Raw genomic sequence first — 15,476 nt, 5'->3', positions numbered from 1 at the left:
CCCTCTCTGACCGTATACAAATGGAACCAAATGGACCCTGAAAGAGTCCATTTGGTTCCATTTGTACACTGTCAGGGTTAAGGGGAGACCTTGAACTGTAAAAGTTTGAGAACCATTGCAGTAGGCTACAATAGCCTTCAGACAGAGGCCTTTATTCACCACTAACAGGTAATTTCTCTGGGTATAGGCTATGTGTCAACATAAAACTACAACAGTAGAAGAGCAAGAACAATGGCAATAACAATAGCCAGCCTATCAAGTATTTCTCCATAGTTTACTCTGCCTCCTCCTCATGACTGTGTGTGTGTGTGTATGTGTAACACTATCAACCCACGTGTGCTTCTGACAAGGGGGCAGACCACCAGTCACCAGCCAAAAACCACCACCATCATCATCATCATCAGTATTCATCAATCATCACTGCTGCTCCTGGTGAAAAGTTGCTCTGTTGACAACATGATATCTATGTATCCCCAAACTATTGTCTTTAGATGCCATAGATATAGGCTACTTGTTTAAAACGACGTGTCAGTTGTTTTCATTTGTAGCCACATTTGCTTATGATAAAGTCTGACAAACTAGTTGCATACTTTTATTTTGATTGTATTCCCCAGACAGTGTCCAACAAGGCCACCATCAGTGGTAACTAAGTAAAGTAACTAAGTACATTTACTCAAGTACTGTACTTATAAGTACAGTTTTGAGGTATTGAGGTAATCTTATACGTTTTACTCCACTACAATTATTTGAAAATTTAGTGACTAGTTACTTTGTAGATTTTTTATTATTATTACAAAACATACATTAATAACTTCAGCCCTATTATTCGGCCATTTGAAAAGCTGCACAATGCCTTGCTTGCATTGTGCAGCTTGTAGATCAGCTATTTTCAAAAGATTCTTATACATTTGAAAACATGTGAAGTGGGACATTCTGCATTATGAGCAGGCTACATTTTGATACCAATACTTTTGTACTTTATTTACTCAAGTAAATGTTGCAAACTTTTGGAACAGAGTATTTCTACAATGCATTGATACTTTTACTCAAGTTAATAAAAAAATGGAGTACTTTTCCCACCACTAACTCTCCTCTGTGACATATTTTTTCCTTTTTTTAAATATATAATTGTTTGATTGACCTCACCTGTGCCAGGTGTCTCCGGGACGCGGTGTAACGGACCGATCTGTCTCAGCTGGAACGCGGTCCTCACTTCATGACAGCTGTACGCGTCCACGGCGACCACCACGTTCACCACCAACACCAACAACACGATCCACAGGAACCCGACAGAGTTGTTGTTCACCGTCACGCGTGGGCATATTATTATTCCCCGGGACATGTTGCCTGCATCTCACTCACTCCTCCAGGTATCCGTTGTGATGATCAGCCTATAGAGAACTTGTTTGTCGGAGGAGCCACTGGATCGATGCTTGATTTAGGATCGATCGACACTGGCGTTACGATGAAGCGACGATGACAACTTTACTACATCTGATCTGATGTGATCTGACTAGCGTGTACCCTTCCGTCCGGTTCTCACATCATTGTTGGTTGAGATGAGAGAGAGAGAGAGTGTGTGTGTGCGTCTCACTGTAGAGATAAGGGTCTTCATAGAGAGAGACTGAGAGAGAGAGAGAGAGAGAGAGAGAGAGAGGGGGGGAGAGAGAAGCAGAGGGGGAGAAGAGAGAGAGAGAGAGAGAGAGAGAGAGAGAGAGAGAGAGAGAGAGAGAGAGAGAGAGAGAGAGAGAGAGAGAGAGAGAGAGAGAGAGAGAGAGAGAGAGAGGGAGAGCGCGAGAGGGAGAGGAGAGAGAGAGCAGCTCAGATTTGTGCGTCCCACGCTCAGCACTTGCAGCAGTCGAGTGTGTGTGTGTGTGTGTGTGTGTGTGTGTGTGTGTGTGTGTGTGTGTGTGTGCGCGCGCGCGTGCGTGCGTATGGGAGATATTGTGTGTGTGTGTGTGTGTGTGTGTGTGTGTGTTTGTGTGCTCGCTCGCTCGCTCGCGCGCGTGCATGCGTGCGCGTGCGAGAGAGACTGTGGTGTGTGTGTGTGTGTGTGTGTGTGTGTGTGTGTGTGTGTGTGTGTGTGTGTGTGCGTGCGCGTGCACTCTCCTCCCTTTCTGTTGAAGCAAAGTGGTGATATCAGTTATCATCATCATCATCATCATCATCATCATCATCATCATCATCAACACCAACGTGCACAGTGACTAATAGACTATAAACCATAAACCATTGACTGTAAACACTAAACCCTCGGGCTGATCAATTAATCAATTAGGGGTGAAATAATCCTATTAGGCTACTAAACTATTTACCATGTGTCTACCCAACCCATGTCCTATACAGAGAGACAGAGAATCAGTGGTGGAAGAAGTAGGCTACTCAGATATTTTACTTAGTAAAAGTAGCATTACCTCAATATTAAAGTGCTCTGTTACAAGTAAAAGGCCTGTGTTCAAAATGTTATTTGAGTAAAAGTAAAAATGTATTGGCATCAAAATATACTTAAAGTACCTAAAGTACTAAAATGTTTGAAAATAGCAGATCTTCAAGCCCACAACGAGTCGATGCTTTATATGTATAAAATAGGGTAGTGGTTAATGTATTTTCTAGAATATAATAATTTATATCTGCTAAGTAGCTAACTAGTAACTAAAGTTTTCAAACAATTGTAGTGGAGTAAAAGTAGGCCTACAATATTTGCCTCTAAGACGTGGTGGGGTAGAAGAAGTACTGACAATTGGGAATACTCCAATAAAGTAAAAAATACCTCAATATTGTCCTTAAGTACAGCAGGCCTACTTGAGTAAATGTACTTAGTTACTTTACACCACTGCTACAGTATTATGTTCCTGGTCATTTCAACGCAAACAGAACCAGTGCAGGCTAATTGAAACAGGTGTGGTTGTGGCAAGTAGCCTATTGCAATAATTGCCCATTTAGTTTTATGGGGCTTCTAGGCCTAATTGTTTGTGATAATGTTTTTTATATCTTAAATTAAAACAAATGCATTCTTGTTTAAAGACTTGTCATATGTGTGTAGCCCTATGATTAAGCTACTAGAATTCACAAGTTAAATCATGGTGCCGTTGAATGATCATTTAAAAGTGGTAACATTTCAGGGATGCTTCAAGAGTCAAGGAGATAAACTGGTCCGTCTCCACTGAATGATGGGCTGTGTGAGGCACACTGCTGCCCTCTTCTGGACAAAACCGTTATTTGATTTAATCAGAAAAGGACATAAACACCCTAGATGTTATAGCAACATAACTTCTATTAGCCTACTGATCCAGATCTGTACTCTGAATAAGTGGTTCTCAAACGTTTTCTTGTCCAGGACGCCTAATTAATATGTATATTAATATTATAATGATATTAAAATGAACTGGCTGCCATTAGTCCGTTTTAGTTTAAATTTTCACCCTCCCACCTCCTTAATCTTGCAGCTGCATTGCAAACAACTTGAGACATGCCCTCAGCACGCATGGTAAGTTCACTATCCCATGAATACATTGTTGCTTTTACACTTTGTGCAGATTAGCTACGAAACTGAGATATGTTCATTTCATGAGCTTTTGTTTTGCTTGGTTTGTACAGCGTTAAGGCTAATTGTTTCCCCCTATTTCCAATCAATGTGATAATTTTTAAAAGTAAACTGGCTCCTGCCTTTAGTTTGCCCTCATGTTAGGCTGTTTGTGGTAGAGATGCAGGAGGCAGGAAATAGCCCAGGGTAATAGCAGGCATGACATGGGCCAAGTTATTGTGGAACATCTTGCTTCCATTCTGTATTACATTTCGGATGTGCGCTTCTGTCCTTTTATGATCTTTGAGCACCTGCCGTTCCAGTGGTCTCTGCACGGCCCAGCCAGGAGGAACCCCCCATACAATTGTGTTGTTGTGACATCATGTGACATCAAGTGCCATGGAAACTATTAATGTAACAATGTATCTTGTGTGGGTTTGGTCAGGGGAGGAAAGAAATGAAAAATGGAAGGACACTGGCAGAAGCAACGCCCATGTAAGGTGGACTACCAACCTCCCACGCATTCCCACGAGATTAGGCCATAATACACCTTTGTTTGCCCATCAGCGTTTCTGCGACTGCAACAAATAATGGCAGAGGTAATACCCTTTTCCCCCCACAAATTATCCTAATTTTGAATTGATGTAGGCTACTAGTAGTGTGCGTGTGTGTGTCTGTTGAGGGAGAAGAGAAAAAGTGAGGGAGATAAATTCAGTTAATCAAATGGTGCTTCATTTTCTAGAATACAGAACCTATAAAGAGCAGTACAGTGGTTGAACAGCTCTTTGTATGACAGAGGTTCTTTGTTTATATAGCAGTGGTTCTCAAACTGGGGTCCGGCTTAGTAAATCAGCTGTTTTCGGCCCTCGAAACCGCACAGAGCACAGTGATGGAAGACTTTTTTGAACATCTACAAGCTCACGATGCGCATTGTGAGCTTGTAGATCTGCAATTTTCAAATGGCTGTATTTATAGGGATGAAGTGGTTAGTGTGTTTTGTACCAATAATCAAAATCTACAAAGTAACTAAAGTTTTCATATCATTGTAGTGGAGTAAAATAACAATATTTTCATCCTGAGATGTAATGGGGTAGAAGTAAAAGTATTGAACATTGTAAACGCTGAAAGTAAAAAATATCTCAAAATTGTATTTAAGTACAGTACTTGAGTACATGTACTTAGTTACTTTACACCAATGGACAGAGCACAGTGGTGGACAAAGTAGCCTACTCAACCCGTAGAGTCAAAGTACAGATACTCCTCAAATATCACAAGTTGAAAAAGTGGTGTCAAATTTGTACTTGAAAGATAAAGTACTGGAGTATCAAATGCGTACTTAAAAGTTGTTTTGAAAAAGTACTTAAGTATTCAAGTCTCTTTAAGTCAAGGCATTGCTGTATTAAAATGTTGACAAAAGCACACTATTTGTATTTAAAATATTGTTTGTTTAAATGGGATCTCCCATTAGTCTAAACCAGTGGTTCTCAATCAGTGGTCCGGGGACCAACCGTGGTCCTTGAGGAGGTTCCAGGTGTTCCCCAGCTAAATGATGGAAGAGTTGGTAACCAAATGGACCCTAATAGATCTTTAACTCTTGAGAGTGTAAAATGAAACCAAATGGACCCTTATAGATCTTTAACTCTTGAGAGTGTAAAATGAAACCAAATGGACCCTTATAGATATTTAACTCTTGAGAGTGTAAAATGAAACCAAATGGACCCTTATAGATATTTAACTCTTGAGAGTGTAAAATGAAACCAAATGGACCCTTACGGATCTTTTTTAAACCAAATGTATTTCAATTCAAAAGTGGGGGGAGCACATTCCAGTATGTCATGGCTCTGTACATTATTGTTTTTAAAAGCAAAGTGCATTGGTTCAGGGTAAAGGTAAGGTAAAGTGACAGCTATTATAACCATTTCTACCTATGTTTAAATATAGTGAAAGTCATCGTACGTATACAAAAAATGTGGGTGTGTTCTTATCAGTCATCAGATGCAGAGGACGAGGTTGAGAGGAAACTCCAGACTGTGAAGATGGAGACCAGAGAGACTGACCAGGACATGTTCACAGGTACAGTGAACAACAGTGTCCCAATGTCCTATTGTCTCCATGAATTGAATACACAGGACCTCAATGGAAACAAGCCCTGGGCTTATTGGGTTATCCTTTTAGCATTCTTTTGTATAAATCTGTGCCACTGTGTCTTTTTTTGCAAACTGTTAATAAAGTATTCAATCAATCAATCGCAACACATTGTGAGCTTGTAGATCTAGGTTTAAAGTGCTCACACATGTGGCCTATTATAGTCGCTTCTTTTGGGCTTGTTTTCATAGACCTGGTTGCTTATTTTCTCCCGCAAAATAAATATGGCAACACTGACAGACTGAACAGACGTCCCGATTTGGCCAGGTTTAGCTTGATCTCAAGCTGGGTGTCCCGAGGCCCTGACAAATATCTCGAACACACTCATTTAAAATAATAACACTTTGTTTTGAATGCTTACATACGTGTAGCTGTTTATCTTAGTCTGGTCTATTGAAAGGTGTGGTCACTAGGTGTGCTACTGCTAAAGCCTCATTCATACTTGGTTGCGTGCTGGTGTTGCATGCAGTAAGTAGCGGATATACAAGCTCACCACGAGTCACATTCGTGACGTGACACATAGTGAGCTTGTAGATCTGCTATTTACTAAGCATGACACTGGCACGCAATTGAATATAAATGAGCCTTAAGTGCTAAAACAATTATCCACCATCCTGATGAAAACACCAGGTGAAAATAAAATTTAAGAAATAAGCCAAAGAAATGATCAAAAGATGTACTCAACATGAAAACATTATGCACGTGCAATACAAAATATTAATATTATCCACATTATCCAGCAATATGAAAACGTTAGTGCACCTTGACAAAACGAAAACACCATTACATTATTATGAATAGCATTAACCACATAAACCCCAGCATGCCTATTCTGGGGGGGACATAAGCCAAACTGTGACACGTTGTGAGCTTGTAGACTGGCTATTTCTGGCAAAGAGATGTGGTGTTGACAGAAAAAAGCAGTCCAAGAAATGTGGGTCCGTTTTTACTGAAAATAGAGGGTTTACGTTATCATTCTGGCATTCTTCATAATGCTCACATAAGCTATTCAGATGGGGTAAACAGTGCAAAGTATTACTACTCTGATGACATCACTGAAACTCACCTGAGCATGTCATCAGGTGAGGTGTTTAGCCCCAACCAGAAAAACTGCTCTCAGAAGGAAATGCTCAAAACAGGGCATTTCCTGTTTACAGGCTCTTCAAGGTTTGTTTGTGTGCTTTTTAAATATGGTTCACAGAAGGTCACATCAGCACCAGAGGAGGAGGAGAAGATTACCCTGAGGCAGGCTGTGAGTAACACACACACACACACACACACACACACACACACACACACACACACACACACACACACACACACACACACACACACACACACACACACACACACACACACACACACACACACACACACACAGTAGTGTTATCAAGTGGGGCATTAATCTACGAAAAAAACACATGTTAAAATATGGAGATAAGAGGTTTCTGCCCGACAGTAATTTCATTCACAGCTGCAATAAACCAGTAAACCTAAGTGTCCTCCTCATATATGGAAGTGAAGCACAAAACAAGGATGGACTACAAGACGTACAACTCTAACAGAGATGACAGATAAAATGCCATCAACATAATAGTAGCTAACAGTGTCAGGGTCATTAAGAAAGCATGAACAGATTATTCAGATCACTATTTTGTTAAATATCTTTCTTCTCATGCCACGCAGCTGGCTCCCCACCTTCTCTCCTTTTATCTATCGCATTGACCGAAACGTCACTGGAAACAAACTTCTGTTTAGCCTACATTCTTTGGATTGTTACAAAAGAAGAAAAAAATGTTGATAGTGCCTAAATTTCTACTTACAGCCACGAAAAGCAACCAAGTTTGCACCAAAGCTATGCATGTATTATTTCTGTGAGAAGCATGTTTTACTTTTAATCATAACGGCTAGTAAATTAAATCAAATACAAAGGTATGAGAAAAAGAGCTCACATAGCTTCATCAGTCACAAGATAATAACCTTTTATTCAATATTATAGATCACAGAATGAATAAGGCAGACAGCAATATACCAGATAGTGTTCCAGACACAGATGTCACTTAGAACCATCTGAAGTAGTGCCCCTGAACCCCAACAATCATGTCCAGCCGCAAACGATCAGCTTTCAATCTTTCAGTTACAATCAGGTGAGTTCCATCCGTCAATGATTGTCTCTTCTCCTTCTAGATCTCCCTGTGTTTAAAGACGAGGTTTCCCCTAAACAGCAGGAGAGTAGCCCCAGTCTGATGCAGGTGAAACTAGAACCTCCGGAGATTAAAGAGGAACAGGAGGAATGGAGTTCCAGTCTCGTCCATTTGAAACCTCTCCAGATTAAAGAAGTGTGGAGCGAGTCCCCTGTGGTCCAGGTAAAACTAGAAGCTCTGCAGATTAAAGAAGAACAGCAGGAGAGCCCCAGTGAGGTCCAAGATGGACCAGAGCCTCCACAGACTAAAGTGGAACGGGAGGAGGAGCTACTGCAAAGACCAGAGGAGGCTGATGGGTCAACGTTGACAGTTCAAAGTGAAGAGGATGTTACAGAGCCTGTAGCCAGCACCTCAACTCAACACATGAAATCACAAGCTGATGTCGAGGACTGTGGAACTTCACAGCCAACTAGAGATGACCAGCTCTTCTCTTCACACTGCTCTGAATCTGACTCTGAAGACAGCGATGAGAGGACTTCACCCTGTTCTGAATCTGACATTGAAGACAGTGACTGGGAGGAGACCAGGGAAGGTCAGTCAGCTTTAAACAAACTGAAGTCACGCAAGACACTAAATGTGGAAGGACGGCGATTGTCTTTGAGCAACAAGCTGAAATCATCAAAACAAACTCCATCCATAAAAAGTCACAGAGGGAGTTATCTGAAACGACACATGAAGACAGATACAGGTAAAAAAAAAAAAATGGAAATATTTACATCTAGCCTACAGTTTGTAAAATAAGCTTCACTCAAAAGGCTCATCTGAAGATGCACATGAACAAAGTCCATGGATGAGGACTCATACAGGGGAATTAAACACATTGTTTGTAGTTTATGGCAAATGCTTTGGTCAAAATGCAACACTTGATTAATCCAAACAGGTGGATTCACACAACATAGAAATCTGTTATTTGCTTAATTTTCATGCAACAAAAACTGGGTGTGATCTTTTGAGGGTTGAGGTGGACCAGAACATAAAATAAACAGTGAGAATGAGGAGTTACATTCAGTGCTGCATCCCTGTCTGAAACTGTTGATCAATGTCATGACTTGATGTCAATGTTATGACTGATTGTATCCACCTCTTTTCTCTCTCTCTCTGTCTCTCTGTCTCTCTCTCTCTCTCACAGACAAACCAGCATCTAACAGTCGACAACAGTTTACCGAGACCGTAACTCAACCGGGGGCTGGGCAAGTAAAAACACATCAGCCAACTTGCACAAGAAAGAAAACTCAAAAATGTAAACACCTTGACAAGAGTTGTGACAATCAGTCAGGTCACCTGAAGACACACCAGCGTCTCCACACTGGAGGAAAACCTTTCCACTGTAATAAGTGTAACAAGAGTTTCAGTCAGTCAGGTAGCCTGAAGAGTCACATGCGTACCCACACCGGAGAAAAACCTTTCCACTGTAATAAGTGTGACAAGAGTTTCAGTCAGTCAGGTCACCTGGAGAGACACCTGCGTGTACACACTGGAGAAAAACCTTTCCACTGTAATAAGTGTAACAAGGGGTTCAGTGATTCAGGAACCCTGAAGAGTCACATGCGTACCCACACCGGAGAAAAACCTTTCCACTGTAATAAGTGTAACAAGAGTTACAGTCAGTCAGGTGATCTGAAGAAACACCAGCGTGTACACACCGGAGAAAAACCTTTCCACTGTAATAAGTGTAACAAGGGGTTCAGTGAGTCAGGAACCCTGAAGAGTCACATGCGTACCCACACCAGAGAAAAACCTTTCCGCTGTAATAAGTGTAACAAGAGTTTCAGTCAGTCAAGTAATTTGAAGAAACACCAGCGTCTCCACACCGGAGAAAAACCTTTCCACTGTAATAAGTGTAACAAGAGTTTCAGTCAGTCAAGTAGCCTGAAGAGACACATGCGTACCCACACCGGAGAAAAACCTTTCCACTGTAATAAGTGTAACAAGAGTTACAGTCAGTCAAGTGATCTGAAGAAACACCAGCGTGTACACACCGGAGAAAAACCTTTCCACTGTAATAAGTGTAACAAGGGGTTCAGTGAGTCAGGAACCCTGAAGAGTCACATGCGTACCCACACCGGAGAAAAACCTTTCCACTGTAATAAGTGTAACAAGGGGTTCAGTACGTCAAGTAGCCTGAAGAGTCACATGCGTCGTGTACACACCTGAGAAACCTTTCCACTGTAATAAGTGTAACAGGAGTTTCAGTCAGTCAGGTGATCTGAAGAAACACCAGCGTACGCACACCAAGGGAAAAACATCTCCACTGTAAACATCGTGAGAATTAACCAGCTGTATGTTGGTAGGGAGGTGGTTATACAAGCAACATATGGATATTAATTCTACTTATAAAATTTAAAGAAACAGATTGTGTAAATATTGTGAATTGACTTTTGAAAGTGATTTGACGGCACCACTGCCGTAAAGGTTCACGCCAAGCCGGGCCGGGCGCTCCAACCAACATAATTGTTCGTTGGAGCGAACCTTTTGGTGGTTGGGAAGCCAGCAAGAGAGAGTGTCCTTATTTACTTTATTTACTTATTTACTTTGGAACATAGCGTGAACCACCATGGTCAGTAAAGCCCACTGTCTGGTGAAAAGCAGTGCTGGTGACTGACGTGTATCGGAGGAGACATTGTCTTTCCCAAATATACATTGTTGTATATATAGTATTTTTTCTTCTCTTTTTTTTTACCGTTCCTTCAAAAAATTAAGAAAGAAAGTAGCCTACATTACCAATTTTTTTCCCAGACATTTTTGGAGTTTACCAAACCAAAGTTTGGCTCCCGGGGAGACACCAGATGTCTCTTTTGTGTCTCGAGCTGAAAAACATTTGGGTCTACAGTCCAACAGTAGGAGTTAGCAGCAACAGGAGTATAGCGTTGCTGTCGGGCAGAAACCTCTTATCTCCATATTTAAACTTTTTTAGTTTCTGTGTAAATGTAAATGAACGCCCTACTTGATCATACTACTGCGTCACACAAAAGCATCAAATGCAGCAGATTGACAAGCTGGAAACGCGGCACGAATCGACACGTTTTGAGCTTGTCGATCTGTTACTTTTGCTATTTTTTAATTTGAATCCTGAAAAGTAACAGTTTTGGATATATGAGGTTTCCACCCAACAGACTAAATTGAGAAAATGGTTGTTAATTTTTTTTAATGAATGTATGTAAATCTATTCATCCAATAAACCAAACAAATTACAGACAGTATTTCTATTATCTCCATTTGCTTCCGTGGATTAATTGGCACAAAGAAATGTTGTGAGCCAGTTACCCACATAAGTTTGGCCATACTTCATACAACAGTGGTTCCCTGATTTCTTATTCCCCCTTTACATGACTAGAATATTTTTGCTCAGAAAACAGCAAAAGAAACCATAGCAATAGCATAATGATGCCATGAATCAGTGATAAGTAGGCCTGTCACAATTATTACATAATCGTCTAATCGCAATTATTTGAGATCATCACAATTATTTTGCATAATCGTCATAATCATGTTGAAAAATGTTCATACATAAAAAACAGAAATAGCTGATCTACAAGCTTACAATGTGTCACTTTGCGACGCGTTGTAAGCTTGTAGATCATCTTTTTTTCGCTATTTTTACCTTTTTGTTTTTGTAAAAAATTAATACATGTTAGAAATTTCTTTGTATAGCCTAATTCAGTTATTTGACATTTTCTTCCCTGTGCAATTTTGATTACGAAGCCTAAAAGGCAAACAGAAATGTAATTTTTATTCATATGTTCCAATATTTCAATGCCAAAATTAGAATTAAATCGTTAATCGCAATTATTAGGGTGACAATTAATCGTCAACTTAAATTTGTAATCGTGACAGCCCTAATGATAACCCACCTTACTTTGTGGGGGGTCAGCAACCCGCAGCTCTGGAGCCACATGTGGCTCTTTAGCCCCTCCCTAGTAGCTCTTTTTTTTTTAACATCTTATTTAATTATTTTAATTTTATAGAAGAGCACCTTGTTTGGAGTTTTACTCTAGACCTCCCCCCCCCCACTTTTTTTCTATATTTCATATACATGGGTTTGAAAAGCTAAATCTTTCCCACCCATTTAAGTCCACTTGATGTAAATATCTTCAAATAATGTGCAAATAAGTATTGCTTTCTATTCAGTAACAGTTGCGCTACTCACGTTGATTTAATTTGGTTTTACACATCACAGATCAGTAGGTTCACGGACATTTTGTCAACGTTTTATCATAAATGATAACGGCAAAATAAATTCTTCAAATATTTTTTTTTTTATACAAAAAATACATAACAAATTTAAAGAGGTTTCTGTCCGACAGAAACGATATAGAATTGTCAGCTGATGTTTTAGTTTCTCAGCCTATGGCAGGTGGAATGATGATTGTGTTCCATTTTAAATCATTGTTTTGCGTAAACGGCACTGAAATGAAAAGGCCATGCTTTTGAATAAAATATCTCATAAAAAACAAGCAAGGCTGTGTTTGATGATTTGATTTGATGTATTGATATGCACAACAGGAATCATATACATATAGTATACTACTTCTTTCCTAGGAAAGATGACAGAATATTGTTGTGCCGGTGAGGTAAAAACCCTAGGAGGGCTTATGAGAGAACCTCACCGTTTACATTATGCAGCCTACACTTAGAATGTATTAGTGTCTAAAAACAAAGAATATATAGCTGCAAGCAGTGATAAACAGGGCCAATGAATGAAAGGCAAAAAGCAATATGCAATAATAGCACAATAAGAAATAGAAACAGAATAGATTGAACTTGAGACAAAGCAGCCCATGTAATTAACAAATGAGCATTCTGAACAGCTGAGCAGAGTGCTGAGGGATTGTGGATATTGCAATGTATCTCTGTATTGTGTTGCTTATAATGCAGATCGTTCTAGACAACACAGATGGATATTCTAATTGGGCTTAAAATACATGTTGTCACCATGGTGACAACCATGTATGTACTGTAAGGTTGTAAGGTTGTTTTCAGGGTAACGTGGCGCTGGTCCGACCTCCCATTAGTCCGACCTCCCATTGTCCCATTGACCTCATATTGTCCTTAAGTACAGCAGGCCTACTTGAGTAAATGTACTTTACACCACTGCTACACTACAGTATTATGTTCTTGGTCATTTCAACGCAAGCAGAACCAGTACAGGCTAATTGAAACAGGTGTGGTTGTGGCAAGTAGCCTATTGCAATAATTGCCCATTTAGTTTTATGGGGCTTCTAGGCCTATTTGTTCGTGATAATGTTTTTTTTTTTAATCTTAAATTAAAACAAATGCATTCTTGTTTAAAGACTTGTCATATGTGTGTAGCCCCTATGATTAGGCTACTAGAATTCACAAGTTAAATCATGGATGCTTGAAGAGTCAAGGAGATAAACTGGTCTGTCTCCACTGAATGATGGGCTGTGTGAGGCACACTGCTGCCCTCTTCTGGACAAAACCATTATTTGATTTAATCAGAAAAGGGCAGAAACACCCTAGATGTTATAGCAACATAACTTCTATTAGCCTACTGATCCAGATCTGTACTCTGAATACGTGGTTCTCAAACGTTTTCTTGTCCAGGACGCCTAATTAATATGTATATTAATATTATAATGATATTAAAATGAACTGGCTGCCATTAGTCCGTTTTAGTTTAAATGTTCACCCTCCCACCTCCTTAATCTTGCAGCTGCATTGCAAACAACTTGAGACATGCCCTCAGCAAGCATGGTAAGTTCACTATCCCATGAATACATTGTTGCTTTTACACTTTGTGCAGATTAGCTACGAAACTGAGATATGTTCATTTCATGAGCTTTTGTTTGCTTGGTTTGTACAGAGTTAAGGCTAATTGTTTCCCCCTATTTCCAATCAATGTGATAATTAAGTAAACTGGCTCCTGCCTTTAGTTTGCCCTCATGTTAGGCTGTTTGTGGTAGAGATGCAGGAGGCAGGAGATAGCCCAGGGTAATAGCAGGCATGACATGGGTCAAGTTATTGTGGAACATCTTGCTTCCATTCTGTATTACATTTCGGATGTGCGCTTCTGTCCTTTTATGATCTTTGAGCACCTGCCGTTCCAGTGGTCTCTGCACGGCCCAGCCAGGAGGAACCCCCCATACAATTGTGTTGTTGTGACATCATGTGACATCAAGTGCCATGGAAACTATTAATGTAACAATGTATCTTGTGTGGGTTTGGTCAGGGGAGGAAAGAAATGAAAAATGGAAGGACACTGGCAGAAGCAACGCCCATGTAAGGTGGACTACCAACCTCTCACGCATTCCCACGAGAATAGGCCATAATACACCTTTGTTTGCCCATCAGCGTTTCTGCGACTGCAACAAATAGCCTAATGGCAGAGGTAATACCCCCCATAAAAAATTTCCGCCCACAAATTATCCTAATTTTGAATTGATGTACTAGTAGTGTGCGTGTGTGTGTCTGTTGAGGGAGAAGAGAAAAAGAAGGGGAGAGATAGATAAGAGAAAAAGTGAGGGAGATAAATCAGTTAATCAAATGGTGCTTCAGTTTCTAGAATACAGAACCTATAAAGAACAGTACAGTGGTTGAACAGCTCTTTGTATGACAGAGGTTCTTTGTTTATATAGCAGTGGTTCTCAAACTGGGGTCCGGCTTAGTAAATCAGCTGTTTTCGGCCCTCGAAACCGCACAGAGCACAGTGATGGAAGACTCTTTTGAACATCTACAAGCTCACGATGCGCATTGTGAGCTTGTAGATCTGCGATTTTCAAATGGCTGTATTTATAGGGCTGAAGTGGTTAGTGTGTTTTGTACCAATAATCAAAATCTACAAAGTAACTAAAGTTTTCATATCATTGTAGTGGAGTAAAATAACAATATTTTCATCCTGAGATGTAATGGGGTAGAAGTAAAAGTATTGAACATTGTAAACGCTGAAAGTAAAAAATATCTCAAAATTGTATATAAGTACAGTACTTGAGTACATGTACTTAGTTACTTTACACCAATGGACAGAGCACAGTGGTGGACAAAGTAGCCTACTCAACCCGTAGAGTCAAAGTACAGATACTCCTCAAATATCACAAGTTGAAAAATTGGTGTCAAATTTGTACCTGAAAGATAAAGTACTGGAGTATCAAATGTGTACTTAAAAGTTGTTTTGAAAAAGTACTTTAAGTATTCAAGTCTCTTTAAGTCAATGCATTGCTGTATTAAAATGTTGACAAAAGCACACTATTTGTCTTTAAAATATTGTTTGTTTAAATGGGATCTCCCATTAGTCTAAACCAGTGGTTCTCAACCAGTGGTCCGGGGACCAACCGTGGTCCTTGAGGAGGTTCCAGGTGGTCCCCAGCTAAATGATGGAAGAGTTGGTAACCAAATGGACCCTAATAGATCTTTAACAATTGAGAGTGTAAAATGAAACCGAATGGACCCTTATAGATATTTAACTCTTGAGAGTGTAAAATGAAACCAAATGGACCCTTATAGATATTTAACTCTTGAGAGTGTAAAATGAAACCAAATGGACCCTTATAGATATTTAACTCTTGAGAGTGTAAAATGAAACCAAATGGACCCTTACGGATCTTTTTTAAACCAAATGTATTTCAATTCAAAAGTGGGGGGAGCAC

At 39.9% G+C, this 15,476-nt stretch overlaps 1 protein-coding gene across 2 annotated transcripts in view; it reads right to left on the bottom strand.

Moving 5' to 3' along the window:
- Positions 1-1,583, bottom strand: part of LOC311046047 (glypican-5-like) — a 237,043-nt gene extending 235,460 nt beyond the window's left edge. For both annotated transcript variants that reach the window (XM_084058148.1, XM_084058149.1), the window contains exon 1: positions 1,147-1,583. In XM_084058148.1, the coding sequence (XP_083914274.1) occupies positions 1,147-1,342 (196 nt within the window). In that variant the 5' untranslated portion in view covers positions 1,343-1,583. The remainder of the gene's footprint in view (positions 1-1,146) is intronic.
- Between the last annotated feature and the right edge of the window lie 13,893 nt (positions 1,584-15,476).

The sequence above is a fragment of the Gymnoscopelus microlampas genome, assembly GCF_963454915.1.
Source record: "Gymnoscopelus microlampas genome assembly, chromosome: 5".
Taxonomy (NCBI): Eukaryota; Metazoa; Chordata; class Actinopteri; order Myctophiformes; family Myctophidae; genus Gymnoscopelus; species Gymnoscopelus microlampas.
The sequence above is the reverse complement of the archived record's forward strand: the minus strand, read 5'-3'. Positions and strand labels throughout refer to the sequence as shown.